The sequence below is a fragment of the Myotis daubentonii genome, chromosome 9, assembly GCF_963259705.1.
Source record: "Myotis daubentonii chromosome 9, mMyoDau2.1, whole genome shotgun sequence".
Lineage (NCBI taxonomy): Eukaryota > Metazoa > Chordata > Mammalia > Chiroptera > Vespertilionidae > Myotis > Myotis daubentonii.
In genome coordinates this window covers 53,163,756-53,177,519 of record NC_081848.1, presented here as the reverse complement: position 1 = coordinate 53,177,519, position 13,764 = coordinate 53,163,756, and the positions used below count along the sequence as shown (strand labels likewise).

The 13,764-nt window shown below is 47.1% G+C and overlaps 2 protein-coding genes across 2 annotated transcripts in view; one reads left to right on the top strand and one right to left on the bottom strand.

Moving 5' to 3' along the window:
* Positions 1-13,764, top strand: part of LOC132240999 (vitamin D 25-hydroxylase) — a 94,563-nt gene that overhangs the window by 34,684 nt on the left and 46,115 nt on the right. The gene's annotated exons all lie outside the window — the stretch shown is intronic.
* On the bottom strand, positions 5,208-7,390 carry LOC132242216 (calcitonin gene-related peptide 1-like). Its single transcript, XM_059711124.1, has 5 exons — positions 7,254-7,390; positions 6,523-6,617; positions 6,115-6,234; positions 5,685-5,843; positions 5,208-5,365 (listed from the first exon to the last, which is right to left on the bottom strand). The coding sequence occupies exons 2-4, from the start codon at positions 6,606-6,608 to the stop codon at positions 5,714-5,716; spliced, it is 336 nt and encodes a 111-aa protein (XP_059567107.1). The 5' UTR covers positions 6,609-6,617; positions 7,254-7,390; the 3' UTR covers positions 5,208-5,365; positions 5,685-5,713.

Below are 13,764 nucleotides of genomic sequence, written 5' to 3'. Positions count from 1 at the left end.
GAACAGCATTCTAGGCGCATGAGTGTGTGCGTGTATGCGCACACACACACGTACGTGTAAAGACCCTGAGGAAGCCAGGAGTAGAGCAAGCAATGGGATAATCGGCAGGAAGGTAGACCAGAGGAATGGTATTGGGTCAGATCAGGTAGTTCCTCTTAGGCTATCATAAGGACTTTAACTTTTATTCTGAGTCAATAGAAAGCCCGTGGAAGGTTTTAAGCAAAGGATAGACACAATGTGACTTGTGTTTCAAAAGGATCGCTCCATATAGCAAAAAGGATAGAAACAGGGTGATCAATTGGAAGGTTGGTGTAATAGTCCTGGTAAAACATGTCAAAGAGGCCCTGGCTAATGTGGCTCAGTTGGTTAGGCATCATCCAGTACACCAAAAGGTTGCCAGTTTGATTTCCAGCCTACTGATGTTTCTCTCAATATAAAAGTATATTATTATTGATTTTTAGAGAGAGAGGAAGGGAGAAGGAGAAGGATAGAAACATCAATGATAATTATCACTGATCAGTTGCCTTCTGCACGCCCCCTACTGGGGATCGAGCTTGCAACCTGAGCATATGTCCTGACCAGGAACTGAACCCTTGACCTCCTGTTTCATGGGTCAATGCTTACCCACTGAGCAACACAAGCCAGGCAATAATACTTTTTTAAAAACATGATTTTAAAAAACAAGATTTGGATCAGGATGTTATCAGTGGAGATAGGGAAGAGAGGTTAAATATAAATAACCAAGAAAAAAGAGAATGCAATTTGATTTAATAATTCAACTCAGAAATCTCAAAAGAGACCATCTAAACAAACTTTTCAAAAATCATATGAGTGAAAGGAATTAAGTGGGCAGAAAAAAAACATTACAAACTAGGAAGATAATAGAATTAAAAAATAAATATTAAAGTTTATTCTTTGAAAAGTCCAATAAAATAGAAAATTCTAATAAAATGGGTAATGGAAAGGAAAAGGGAAAAAATATATCACATCCAGAATAAAAAAATATAACCTCAAATATGAATATTGTAAATTATAATGAAAAAGTTTAATTTGCTATTAAAAATTAAAGTTAGCAAGTATCCCAAAAATATATATATGTAAGTCAAAAATAGATATTAGAATCAATAAATTATGTCCATAAAGAATAATGTATTCAGTAATTTAAAACTATTAGAGTTAATAAATGAATTCAGAAAAGTTGCAGAATATAAAATTAATATACAGATATCTGTCACATTTCTTTTTTTAAAATATATTTTTAATGATTTCAGAGAGGAGGGGAGAGGGAGAGAGAGATAGAAACATCAATGATGAGAGAGAATCATTGATTGGCTGCCTACTGGGGATCGAGCCCACAACCCGGACATGTGCCCTCGACTGGAATCAAACCTGGGACCCTTCAGTCCACAGGCCAATGCTTTATCCATTGAGCATGTTCTTTTCAGGGCAGAATCACAAAGAGTTTTGTCTCTCCATGTTGGTCTCTGAATGCCTTATGTATTCCTTCTTCTCTTCTTAGAAACTTACTTTGGTTTTGAAGGTTCAAATTAATCACACTTCTCTCAGTCTAGTCCTAGTGGGACTTCAATACAGTATGAGCTCTATTATTGGAGAAGATGCCTTTGACCCAAGACTAAAGTGGTCTTTCTCCCCTCCTGATTTGAACTTACTGTCCTTATCATAGATACCACTCCTAGAGAGCACCTGCCAGTCTGCTGGGTTTACTGCAGGGGAAGAAGAAAAGCTAGTCATATTAGTCCAGTGGAGAAGTGAAGGGTGAGAAGAGTGATCAAAGTGAGGAAATAGTGCTTGTGGAGGCCTTGAGGCAAGAAGCAGAGTCACTAGTAACTAGCAGCCATCACAGAAGTCTTCAGGCTTAGAGGAAGTCACTATCCAGGTGAAGTCATTGCTGAAGATGAAAGCCAGCAGTTTAGCCTGAAGAAAATAAGATCAAGAGGGAACCTGAGAGTTGACCATAAACATAAAAGATAAAAGGACTGAACTCGATTCAGTAAATATTTATTGAGTGCTCCCTCGTGCTAGGCATACTGCTCTGTGTGTAGGGGGTTCCGTAATTAACAAAATAGCCATCTCCTGGTCCATGTGGAACTTATATTGTTTATAGGATGGGGTAGAAACAATAAGCTAAATAATTAAAAATATATACTAGTACTACTAGAGGCTCAGTGCATGAATTCGTGCACCTTGAAAGGAACTGTGGGCCACAAGGCTGTGGTGGGCACAGGGGCAGGTCTCAGCCCATCCTCTGCGCCCCCACCCGGCCCCTCCCACCATGGCCCCCCGGTTCCCTGTCTGCCAGCAGTCCCGTTCCCGCTGCCGCCCACGTGCTGACAGCGCCGGCCCATGTGCTGACAGCGCCAGCCCTGCTTGCACCCGCTGATGGCGTGGAGCAATTGGGACTGGCACTGGGCGCCAGCAGCAGGTGTAAGTGGCAGCACTGGCTGCAGGTGCAAGCGGTGGCTGCTGGCCCTGATGGCACCTCAGGAGCAGGAGGAGGTGGAGAAGCCCTGAGGGGTGATCGGGGCCAGCAGCCACTACTCACACCTGCTGACAGCACCAAGCGATTGGGGCCGGTGCTGGGTGCCGATAGCAGGTGCAAGTGGCAGCTCTGGTGCCAGCAGTGGGTGCAAGCAGGGCCGGCGCTGGCAGCAGGTGCAAGCCTTGGGCAGGACCACAGCGTGTGGGAGCAAAGAGTTTTCAGTAACCACCAGAGGCTTGCCCTGATGACAGCGATTGGTGCCCCACCTTGGTCTGGCGCCCCCACTCAGCTGTTCCACCATCCCGCTGTGGCCGACGCCTGCCATGTTCCGTGCTCTGCCACCTGCTGCCAACGCCTGCCATGTTCTGCACGCACCCCCTAGTGGTCAGCGCATGTCATAGCGACCGATTGTTCATTTGTTCCGCCTTTTGGTCTATTTGCATATTAGGGTTTTTATATATATAGAGATGATAGAAGGTAATAAGTGGTAAAGAGAAATAAAGCAAGAAGAAGAGGATTGGGGTGTGTTGTCAGGGTAGGGTACAATATCAGAAAGGAGGGCCAGGGTGTTTGATATTTGAGTAAAGATCTGAAGGAGGCGGGGCCAAGGGTAGGACCATTCTGCAGAGGTACAGAACCAGCAAGTGCAAACACTTGAGGGGATTGGTGCTGGGGGATGAGGGATGAGGAATAGTAAGAAGGCCAGTGTGTGGGAGAAGTAGGAGATGAGGCCAGGCAGATAATGGGGCAAGTGGTGAGAGGAGAGAGAGGGCAGATCAGCTGGGACCTTGTGAGCCATTGCAATGCTCTAGGTATTTACTCTGTGAGATGCAGTACTTTGTGTATAAGGGAGACATGGTCAGATCTACCTTTTAGGCAAAAGTTGGGCTACAGCGTGGACTACAGACTGAATGGGAGCAAGGTTCATCATTCTATGTGAACCTGAGGAAGTAGCTAGAGTCAATGGATGGAAGGGGCTGATTTCTCTAAGTCAGTGGTCGGCAAATTGGCCCCTTGAGTGTGGCTCTTCCACAAAATACCACGTGCGGGCGCGCACGTACAGTGCGATTGAAACTTCATGGCCTATGCCACGGGGCCAAAGAGCTGCATGTGGCTCTCGAGCCGCGGTTTGCCAACACTGCTCTAAGTAAATGACCCCAATTAACTGACTACCCATCAGTGATACTGGCCCAGAGTTATGCTCAGCAGTGTGTCTGTCACCAGCAGTCCCAGCAGATGCCAGGGATGTTGACACTGGGAAGTTTCTACTTACGTAAGGCATTATACCCTATGATATCTCAGATTCCTTCCAAGGAGGAGTGTCTGATTTCATAGGATGCGTCACCTCAGTTTCCCCCAGTTTAGAATATAGCTCCGTGAATGTAAGGGCTTTGTTCTGTTAATTGCTCTATTCCTGGTGCTTTGAATAGTGTCTGGGAATATAGCAGATACTCAATCAGTATTTGTTAAATGTATGAGTGTCTCAGTTAAACTTACTGCAGGACCTTAAGCAATGTACTTCTCTGCACTGGTGGCCTCTAATGGCCTTTCTAGGTCTGCCAGGCTGTGAACCCATTTCTAACTCCAAGACATTGTTTCGAAAAGGCTTTGCAGGCTATGGGGCATTTGGGAAGGGGCGTTCCTATGGGGCGGGGTGGGGAGGCAGGGCTGGGTAAGGGCAACCCTGATTTAAGGAGACGTGAAGAGATATGTCCTTTGGAGCTGGGGACCAGGGCACTCTGAAAATCAATGTGAATTGTCTCTTTGAGATGCAAAGGGATATTTTACTAAAACCTGAGGGTACAGGATGCTGAGGACCCATCCCAAACATGTTGCCTTTGTCTCCTTTGAGTCAGCTTTGTCAACAGATTGTTCACAGTCCCTGAGGCTCTCTGGGGGAGGTGGGGGGGACAGCATAAATAGCAGGAGGGACGCCTTTTCCTTTTAAGTATTTTTTTATGAAGTTCACAAATGACAAGATTTCTTTAAAGAAAAAGTTTCATTGAGGCTCAGCATTACTGTGTGTCCCCAGACACCCAGGGTGCAGTGATTTCATGTTCCCCCGAGTTTTGGCAGAATTGCCAACATCAACATGTTGGCTGACTGTGCCCAGATTTGTTACCAGATAAGCCAATGATATATGTTGTCATATTTATTGAATATAGAATCCTTTATAATGAGCTAATGTGGTAATTAAACCGGATGGCAGAAGGACCTTCCAGAACGACCTCCCTTCCCCCTCCCCCTCCTCCTCCTCCCCTTCCCCCTCTCCCTCCCCTTCCTCCTCCTCCTCCCCTCCCCCTCCCCTACACCTCTCTCCTCCTCCCCTCCCCCTCCCCTCCACCTCTCTCCACCTCCCTTCCCCCTCCCCCTCCTCCTCCTCCCCTTCCCCCTCTCCCTCCCCTTCCTCCTCCTCCTCCCCTCCCCCTCCCCTACACCTCTCTCCTCCTCCCCTCCCCCTCCCCTCCACCTCTCTCCACCTCCCTTCCCCCTCCCCCTCCTCCCCTTCCCCCTCTCCCTCCCCTTCCTCCTCCTCCTCCCCTCCCCCCTCCCCTCTACCTCTCTCCACCTCCCTTTCCCCCTCCCCACCCCTCCACCTCTCCTTCCCCTTCCCCCTCCACCTCCCTTTCCTCCTCCCCTTTTCCTCCCCTTCCCCCTCCCTCTCCCCCTCCCTCTTCCTCTAGTAAAATATAAAAGACACCAGGTAATTTGCAATAGCTTTATTATGCAGTTAAATTTAATTTATTTTGAATAAGACAGAGTCTTTTCAATGTTAAGTAGCATGCACATGTGTGTTTATCATGTATTTCTCCAATTGTTTTTATGATAAACTTAAAGAAGTGGGTAGGGTTCAGCTTCCATCATCTAGGAGGGAGAAAAAAACACAAAAATTAGAATTTAGTTACTTATTAATTGTGAGGTTATTAACATCTATTATTTCCTGGCAGATGATTTAAGTGTCATAGGGAAACACTGGAACAAAACAAAACAACAACAACAACAACAAAAAGCAGAAATAAACCTCAAATCTACAGCTTTCATCTGTGGGGACTCTCTGTCCTTCTCCAGATACTTTCCCTTGTTGATTTTTCACTCACATGGGCCCAAGGAGGTTAGAGTGTGGACTGCAGCCCTGCAATATCCAGTCACCCACTCTCCCATCTAACAGTACAAGAACAGTCACCTTCTTCCTGGGGTCCCTTCCTTTGGGCCTTAGCCCTGGGAGAACATGGTAGCGGGCAGCACCTTGGCCTGGGCAGCACTTCCAGACTTGCTCAAGAGCACAGCAAGCTTATTGGTCAGACAGGTGCCGGTGTTGCAGGATCTCTTCTGGGAAGTGAAGCTGATTTATATGATGGAGAAAAACAGAAGACCTGTCAGTAAGAGGCTTGTGGGGGCAGAGCCTTCCCATGGGGCAATCATTACTGTTCTGAAAGGTACCAGAGAACCTTAAGTGTTGCTCTTACTGAACACAGTTATCGCAGCAGATAATCATTGGCCATTTAGGAAAATGCCATGATAACTCCCCATGGAGAGTTTATAACACTGAGTTCTGGAGGTGTTTGCCTTCTCCTTAGCACAGCTGTTCTTGCTGGGCAGCTGTGGAGCCGTACCTGGAATCCAGTGCAGCCTGCTCCTTCTCACTGGCCATCTTCTTCATAAACTCCTTCACCAGGATAGCCAGAAGGAGGTCCTCTTCCTCCTCACTGAGTGAGCTGTCCTCCAAGGCAGACCTAAGGAGAAATAGCACACCCAATGCAACAAAATCATTCTATGAGACTGAATGAATTCTATGAAATTTATAATAAAGAATATCAGATATCATTACAATGAAGAATATCAGATATTCTTTATATCAGAAAAAAATATACACTCCCCTTGGTGTGCCCCCCCACCCCCCTTTCAGCACACCACAATTCAGATCACAGAATTGTTTGATCCCAGGGGCACTGCGGGGGGGGGGGGGGGGGGGGGGGCGGGGGGAGGGGGGGGGGAGTGTGCTCCTGTCAGGGCTGTCTTACCTGAATGGTGCTGCCTGGATCATGCCCACCTGGTACAGGACCAAGAAGCCAAGAGCCAGGAAGGGTAAGAATTTTCCAAAGCCCATGATGCCTCTCTGCAAAGGAACAATCATGTCAGCATCTCCACCAGTTTGAAGTTTTATGAGCCCACAGATCTGAGCTCACACTTAGGGCTGCAAGGGGATGTTGAGGGAGAGTGTAGGTAGAAAGGAAATATCTGCAATTGAAATCTCTGAGAAACTGAAGATCACATTTTTCTGCTCAGCTGATCCACACTTCGGCAGAGTCCCCAAGCTTAACAGAGAGTTAAATTGGGACGCTGCCGGACTCACACTGCCCTTGCGCCTATTTGCCACCCCTCACGCTGACCCAGGTTCCGAACCAATTTCCCTGGAACCACTAGGCATGACCAGAAAGTTTTTCCTGCATCCTGCTCTTCAGGAGTCCAACTCCAGCGTCAGAGATGAGACTAAGCACACTCCAACTGCAGCAACACAGCTAGACCAGAGCCGATCTGCACGGGAAGAGTGGAGCACAGAGTCCCTGGACGCAGCATTACCTGGATAAAGCAAAGACTAACAGAAATTGTGTGATAAAAAGACCCAGACAGAAGTGGAGAGAGACTTGGAGACTGGCAGGGGATCGACCAAGAGGTACAGTAATGGAGAGAGAGGGAAGGGGAGAGAGGAAGAGATAGAATCATACACCACAGCAGGAGTTTGGGAACTCACCTGGCAGCAGGTGGTGGCGGCGGCGGCAGGTGGCGGTAGCGGCAGTGGAGGTGTTCCGTGGAAGTGGCAGTGACACTCCAACTGGGAAGTCGCTCCGCTTTCTCCCAGCCCCAGCGGCTCCTCTTATTCCCGCTCTGGGTCTGGGGAGGGGGAATCCAGGAGCACCGGGCAACCAATGAGGAGAAGGATCCGGTGCCTCAGACGGATTGTGTCACCCACTTGCGTCCAGAACCTGTAGCATCCATCAGGATCATCCCACTCGTATTTGCATTGAGGTCACTGATGGAAAGAAGGGGGAGCGATGGGCACCAGAAAACACCCACGAACTGGGGGACAGTTTGACGTCATTGTAAATTTCACCTGTTCAGTTTCATCCGGTTTTGAATGTGCAGCCCACGCCATCGCCATCGCCGGCGGTGCAGTCTTGCAGGGCAGAGTCCAGGATCACAGGGACGCCTGGCTCCCCCAAGTCTGACTTTCAAGCCTCATCCAAGTGAGGGTGAGAGGGTTAATTCGTTACAGGTTTGGTTCTGGGTCCCAGCAAGATGTTTAATCCCGGCAGCTGGAATCACCTGCAAGCAGGGCAGCTTATGGGAGCAAGAACTTTGTCAGCCTGAATTCAATTCCGGCTGAGCGGTAAGATTAAGGACAAGTGACTTCTCAGTGCCTTGATGCACTCATCTTTAAAATGGGGACCCAATGTCATCAAGGAATGTGGTTATTAGTAATTTGCCTGACCCTGCTCCCAGCTAGGTAGGGATCTGGAAGGGCTCCGTGGCTCACATCTGGGATTCCTTAAGATGGTGATTACCCACCTACTGACCAGAAGTCCTTATTTGCCCTGGGTGGTCCTTCAAGTGGATAGAAGGCAACCAATGTCCCGCTCAGCCACAGCAGGGAGGTGCAAGGCACCGATGTTTCCCCAGCTTCCAAGCAGCCCCAGCAGCTTCCTCTGCTACCCCGCCATCCATCACCTTTGCTCATCTGCCTGTTAGGACCATTTGCCCAGCTGCCCCTGTTTCCGGCAGCAGTTTGCCAAGGTGCCCCATTGGCGTGCAATACCGGACCTGCCTCCGCATAAGGGACCTGCGCATACATACTGCAACTGTACACACATCCATGATGGGCACATACATATGAATGTGCGCGCGCATTCAGGACTTGCACGCGCGCGTGCCAAACGTACACGCTCATTCCCTGCACTTCAGTTCTCCAATAGAGAGCATGGCAGGCTTGACGGGAATCCCTGCAGAGACAATTGCTCACTGTCACTTCCAGTCACACGCATCCCCTCCCACAAACCCATTTCTCTCTTCAAACATAAGCCCACTCCCCCAAACAATGGCACTGGCAAAAGGGACACGGGAACAGCACCCGGGGCCATATGCCCGGGTTCACTCACTCATGCCCCAAGCCTGCCTCCCAATGTCTCCTGTGGACACCTTTACATACCGGTTGCCAGCAGCCTGTGCGCACCATCACTACCTGCACTCACAAGAATAAGCGGGCTCCACAACACCTAGACCCGCTCACACCGTGTACAGCTGGTTGCAGGACCCCGTCCCCTGAGCTTTATTTGCTGCAAGCCCGCCTGGAAGGTCCCCGCTCGCTCCTGAGTTGCTGCTCTCAGCGGGTAACATGCAGAGAGGGACACTTCTCACTGTCCCCAAGATCCCCAGGAAACTCCCTACTGTCTCCCAGATCTCCAGGTCTGAGCGCGCCGCACGCGATGCACTAGAGCTAATGGAGTTTCCCAATGCGGCAAAGGTGGCAAACGCGGCAAACGCGGCAAGTGCCCGATGCTATTGGGGGACAGGCAAGGACCCCCATCTAGGCGGTTTCGTGGCAGAGAGAAACTAGCCCTACATGTGCTGTGAGGGACTAAAGCCGCAGGTCCTCACACTAGTCCGCACTCTCCGGGATCCGCAGCGATTCCTGTGACACACCTGCCTCGCTCCACATCTCTCCTCCTCCCAGGTGGATGGCCTCCGTGCGCCGGGACACCCAACTTCCAAGATGCCCTTTTTAAACTTTCCTCCTTTTAAGTGATGGGGCGCTGCTGCCCCGAGGGAATAAATGGGAGATGGGAGGGTTCCACTGTCCGGGCTGTAGGAGCCAAATGTGGAACAACTGTTCCCTAGAACCCAGGTGCGCCCTTGGGTACAGCGGGAGGCGCGGGGAGGTGGGGGAAAGAGTGCAGCAAAGGAGCGTCAGGGATCAGTGTGTTGGGTTCGGGATGCAGTCCCTCCTGGAGCTGAGACGCAGATAATCTGCTGGTGCTGAGACCCAGCCTGGGTTTGGGGCTCAGCAGAGTGAGTCCCAAGCGCTGGTGCAGCTTTCGGTGCAGAGTTGCAGGGCCAGATTGGCAGCGGCGGCACAGTGGACACCATTTTGCTAGAAACTGAGCTCTGCCACAGTTGTAGGTGAGCGTTTGCTCTCAGATGCCAAGTGCTTTTGGGGAAATTTCTTCCATTCCAAGACCTGACATTCTGACATATGAACCTCCTGAAATCATTGCTGAGTATGTGTCTCCGGGTTGCAATTTCCTGCTGAGCTTTCACCTGCGCGATGGGAAGTGCAAAATGGTGAACAACAACACTGACTTCTCTGCAAGCTGATTTCATGGCCATGCCACTTGCCTCAGAACTCCCACCCCTGGCGGCAAGGTGTGCCTTCAACAGTCAAAGCCAATAGTCCTCCCACACTCTGAAATCTTTGGTGGTTACCATGACTGGGGGAGTGGAGCATAAGAATCAAGGTCTGCCCCTGAGTGGTTTGGCTCAGTGGATATAGCGTCAGCCTGGGGACTGCAAGGTCCCAGGTTCGATTTTGGTCAAGGGCATATGCCCAGGTTGCCGCTGGATCTCCAGTGGGGGGCGTGCAGGAGGCAGCCAGTCAATGATTCTCTCTTATCATTGATGTCTCTCTCTCTCTCTCTCTCTCTCTCTCTCTCTCTCTCTGTCTCTCTCTCAAGTAAATAAAAATATATTAAAAAAAGAATCAGGGTCTGCACTCAGAAGGTGTTATTATTATTATTTTTTAATCCTCACCCCGAGGATATTTTTCCATTGATTTTTAGAGAGAGTGGAAGGGAGAGGGAAAGACAGAAAAAAACATCGCTGTGAGAGAAACCAGTCAATTAGTTGCATCCTGCACATGCCTGAACCAGGGCCAGGGACGAGGGAGGAGCCTGCAACCCAGGTAGTGCCCTTGGCCGGAATCGAACACAGGACTCTTCAGTCCCGGGACCCTTCGGTCCACAGGGCACGCTCTATCCACTGAGTCAAACAGGCTAGGGCTATTTTTTAAAATATTTTTAAATTAATTTCAGAGAGGAAGGGAGAGATAGAAACATCAATGATGAGAGAGTATCATTGATAAGCTGCCTCCTGCATACCCACTACTGAGGATGGAGCCTGCAACCCAGGCATGTGCTCTTGACAGGAATGAAACTGGGGACCCTTTAGTCCAAAGGCAGATGCTCTATCCATTGAGCCAAACCAGCTAAGGCTGAAGGTGCTAGTTCAAGCTTTACTTAAATGTTCCTCTCCAAATAGGGAGGGGCTCTCATTAACTAGTTCCCCAAGCAAGCTTTACTTCCTGCTGAGCAGGGGGCCAAGGGTTGTTTTTGTTTTCTTTTTAAGAGTCCTTTTATTTGGCACTTAGGGCCACATCTCTCAAACAAGTAGGCACTGACCACTGTTGAATGAATGGAACTAATTCATGGTGGCAAATTCACCATCCAGTCTCTGCTATTAAAAGGCTCTGATCCCAGCATGCTGAAAATCTGGACCTACTTAGTAGAGCAGCATTCTGCTTGGATTGGGAAGTTGCAAGGGCAAACATTTATTGCAATGAGACTCCTCCCATTTATCTGGCACAGCAGAGTAGGTTTCCTGATAAAAGTTTTCAGGGATGAAACAGGGAAATAGGATGTTTTTGGTTTTTGTTTTTTCTAAACACTAGGGTGTCCTAGCGGGAAATATGAAACCATTTCTCTGTGAGCCCATGTCTGATTTACTGAATGAACTCAGGGAAGTTTAGATCTTGGCATATATGGGTTCTTTTGACTGAGTCCAGCTATCTCTGAAACTTCTCCAAACTTCAGCCCTAAACAGATCATGACCTAGCAAACAACACCAATGAAAATACTGATTGACTATTTGTCAACTGACTATTTGGTCCTTGATTTAACAATCTTATTTCATAAACTTTAAACCTCGGAATCAAGATTAGTTGGAAACAACCTAGTGTAGGAAAATATTTTTAGGTGTGGGTTTCTTTTTTTAAATTAAAAAATCAATAACTCAAAATTGGTAAAAGACTTAAATGTAAGTCATGACACCATAAACATCATTGAAGAAAACATAGGCAACAAAATATCAGACATCTCACATAGCAAAATTTTCACTGATACAACACCTAGCACAAGAGAAACGGGGGATTTACAGGCTTCCTCAACTGAGATTGGCTTAAGATTCGAATGAGCCTAAGCCTGCAATAGTAGCTCATCAGTAGACTGCATTGCAGAGAATTAAGGAGACACAGGCAGAGAAAATTAATTAAGAGAAAAGAAGGAAAAAAAAGGGAAGGAAATCCTTTAATGATATGACCTTTGATTGAATGTAAGGAGAATGCTCAGATACTATTCAATAAATTATGCCTGTTGCTAATGTGTGTGTGTGATTTTTTAAGAAGGAAACAAGGGGAAAATAAACAAATGGGAGTACATCAAAATAAAAAGCTTCTGCACAGCAAAAGAAATCAGCATCAAAATGAAAAGGGAACTCACTATTTGGGAGAGCGTATTTTCCAATAATACATCTGAGGAGGGGTTAATATCCTAAATATATAAAGTACTCATGCAAATCAACAAAAGGCAAACAATCAAAAAATGGGCAGAAGACCTAAATAGGCACTTCAAAGAGAGGACATACAAATGGCCAAGAGACATAGCACAAATAAAGAACACACTGGAAGGAATACACAGCAGATTAGGGGAAGCTGAGGACTGAATCAGTGAATTAGAAGACAGGGTTGAAAAAATATTCTTATCAGAGAACCACAAAAGAAAAAACAATTAAAAAAAACAGGAGAACAGCTTAAGGGAGCTGTGGGACAGCATGAAGCATAACAATATTCGAATAGCAGATATGCCAGAAGAGACAGAAAGGGAAAAAGGCATAGAAAAGGTGTTTGAAGAAATAAGAGTGGAAAACTTCCCTAACCTAGTAAAGGAAAAAGTCATACAAGTTCAGGAGGCACAGAAAACCCCAAGCAAGAAGAACCCGAATAGGCCCACATCCAGACACATCATCATTAAAATGCCAAAAATTAGGGAATTCATACAACATAACAAAAGGAAGATAAACAACCCAATCAAAAAATGGGCAATGGACCTAAATATAAATAGATACTTTTCGAAAGAGGACATAAAGAAGGCCAAGAAATATATGAAAATATGCTCAAAGTCACTAATCATCTGAGAGATGCAAATCAAAACGACAATGAGGTAACATCTCACACCTGTCAGAATGGGGAGGATGTGGAGAAAAAGGAACACTCGTGCACTGCTGGTCGGAATGCAGACTGGTGCAGCCACTGTGAAGAACAGTATGGAGTTTCCTCAAAAAACTTAAAATGAAACTCCCATTTGGCCCAGTGATCCCACTTCTAGGAATATATCCCAAGAAACTAGAAACACCCATCAGAAAGGATATATGCACCCCTATGTTCATAGCAGCACAATTTACCATAGCTAAAATTTGGAAACAGCCTAAGTGCCCATCAGCAGATGAGTGGATTAAAAAATGGTGGTACATCTACACAATGGAATACTACGCTGCTGTAAAAACGAAGGAATTCTTACCCTTTGCAACAGCATGGATGGAACTGGAGAGCATTATGCTAAGCAAAATAAGCCAGTGAGAGAAAGATAAATATCACATGATCTCACTCATCTGTGGAAAATAATGAACAACATAAACTGATGAACAAAAACAGATCCAAAGACAGAGAAGCATCAGTCAGACCGTCAAATCTCAGAGGGAAGGTAGGGGAGGGTGGGGGTAAAGGGGAGAGATCAACCAAAGGACTTGTATGCATGCATATGAGCCTAACCAATGGACACAGACACCAGGGATGTGAGGGCATGAGGGGGGGGGGAGGGCGGGTGGGATAAGGACACATATGTAATACCTAATCCATTCTTCTAATCTGGAACTTTGCCCCGTTCCAGTAAGAAGTAACTAGACCAGTCACTACCCATATCCCTTAAGAATGGAAATGAACAAAAGACGGTGGGGATTGAAGCCATAGCTTATCTAAAGGGTTAAAAATAAAGCTAACAATAGAAATGTAGAAACTTAGTTATTAACTGTAGGTAAGCTTTATGGTTCTTTCTGTCTTCTGGTTTGGCTGCCTCTACTCAATGCTTTAGTGACTGGTTTCACAGGGAGTCAGACATATGAACTTGGGTTTGGTTACAGATTCATTGACACTATCATAAAAA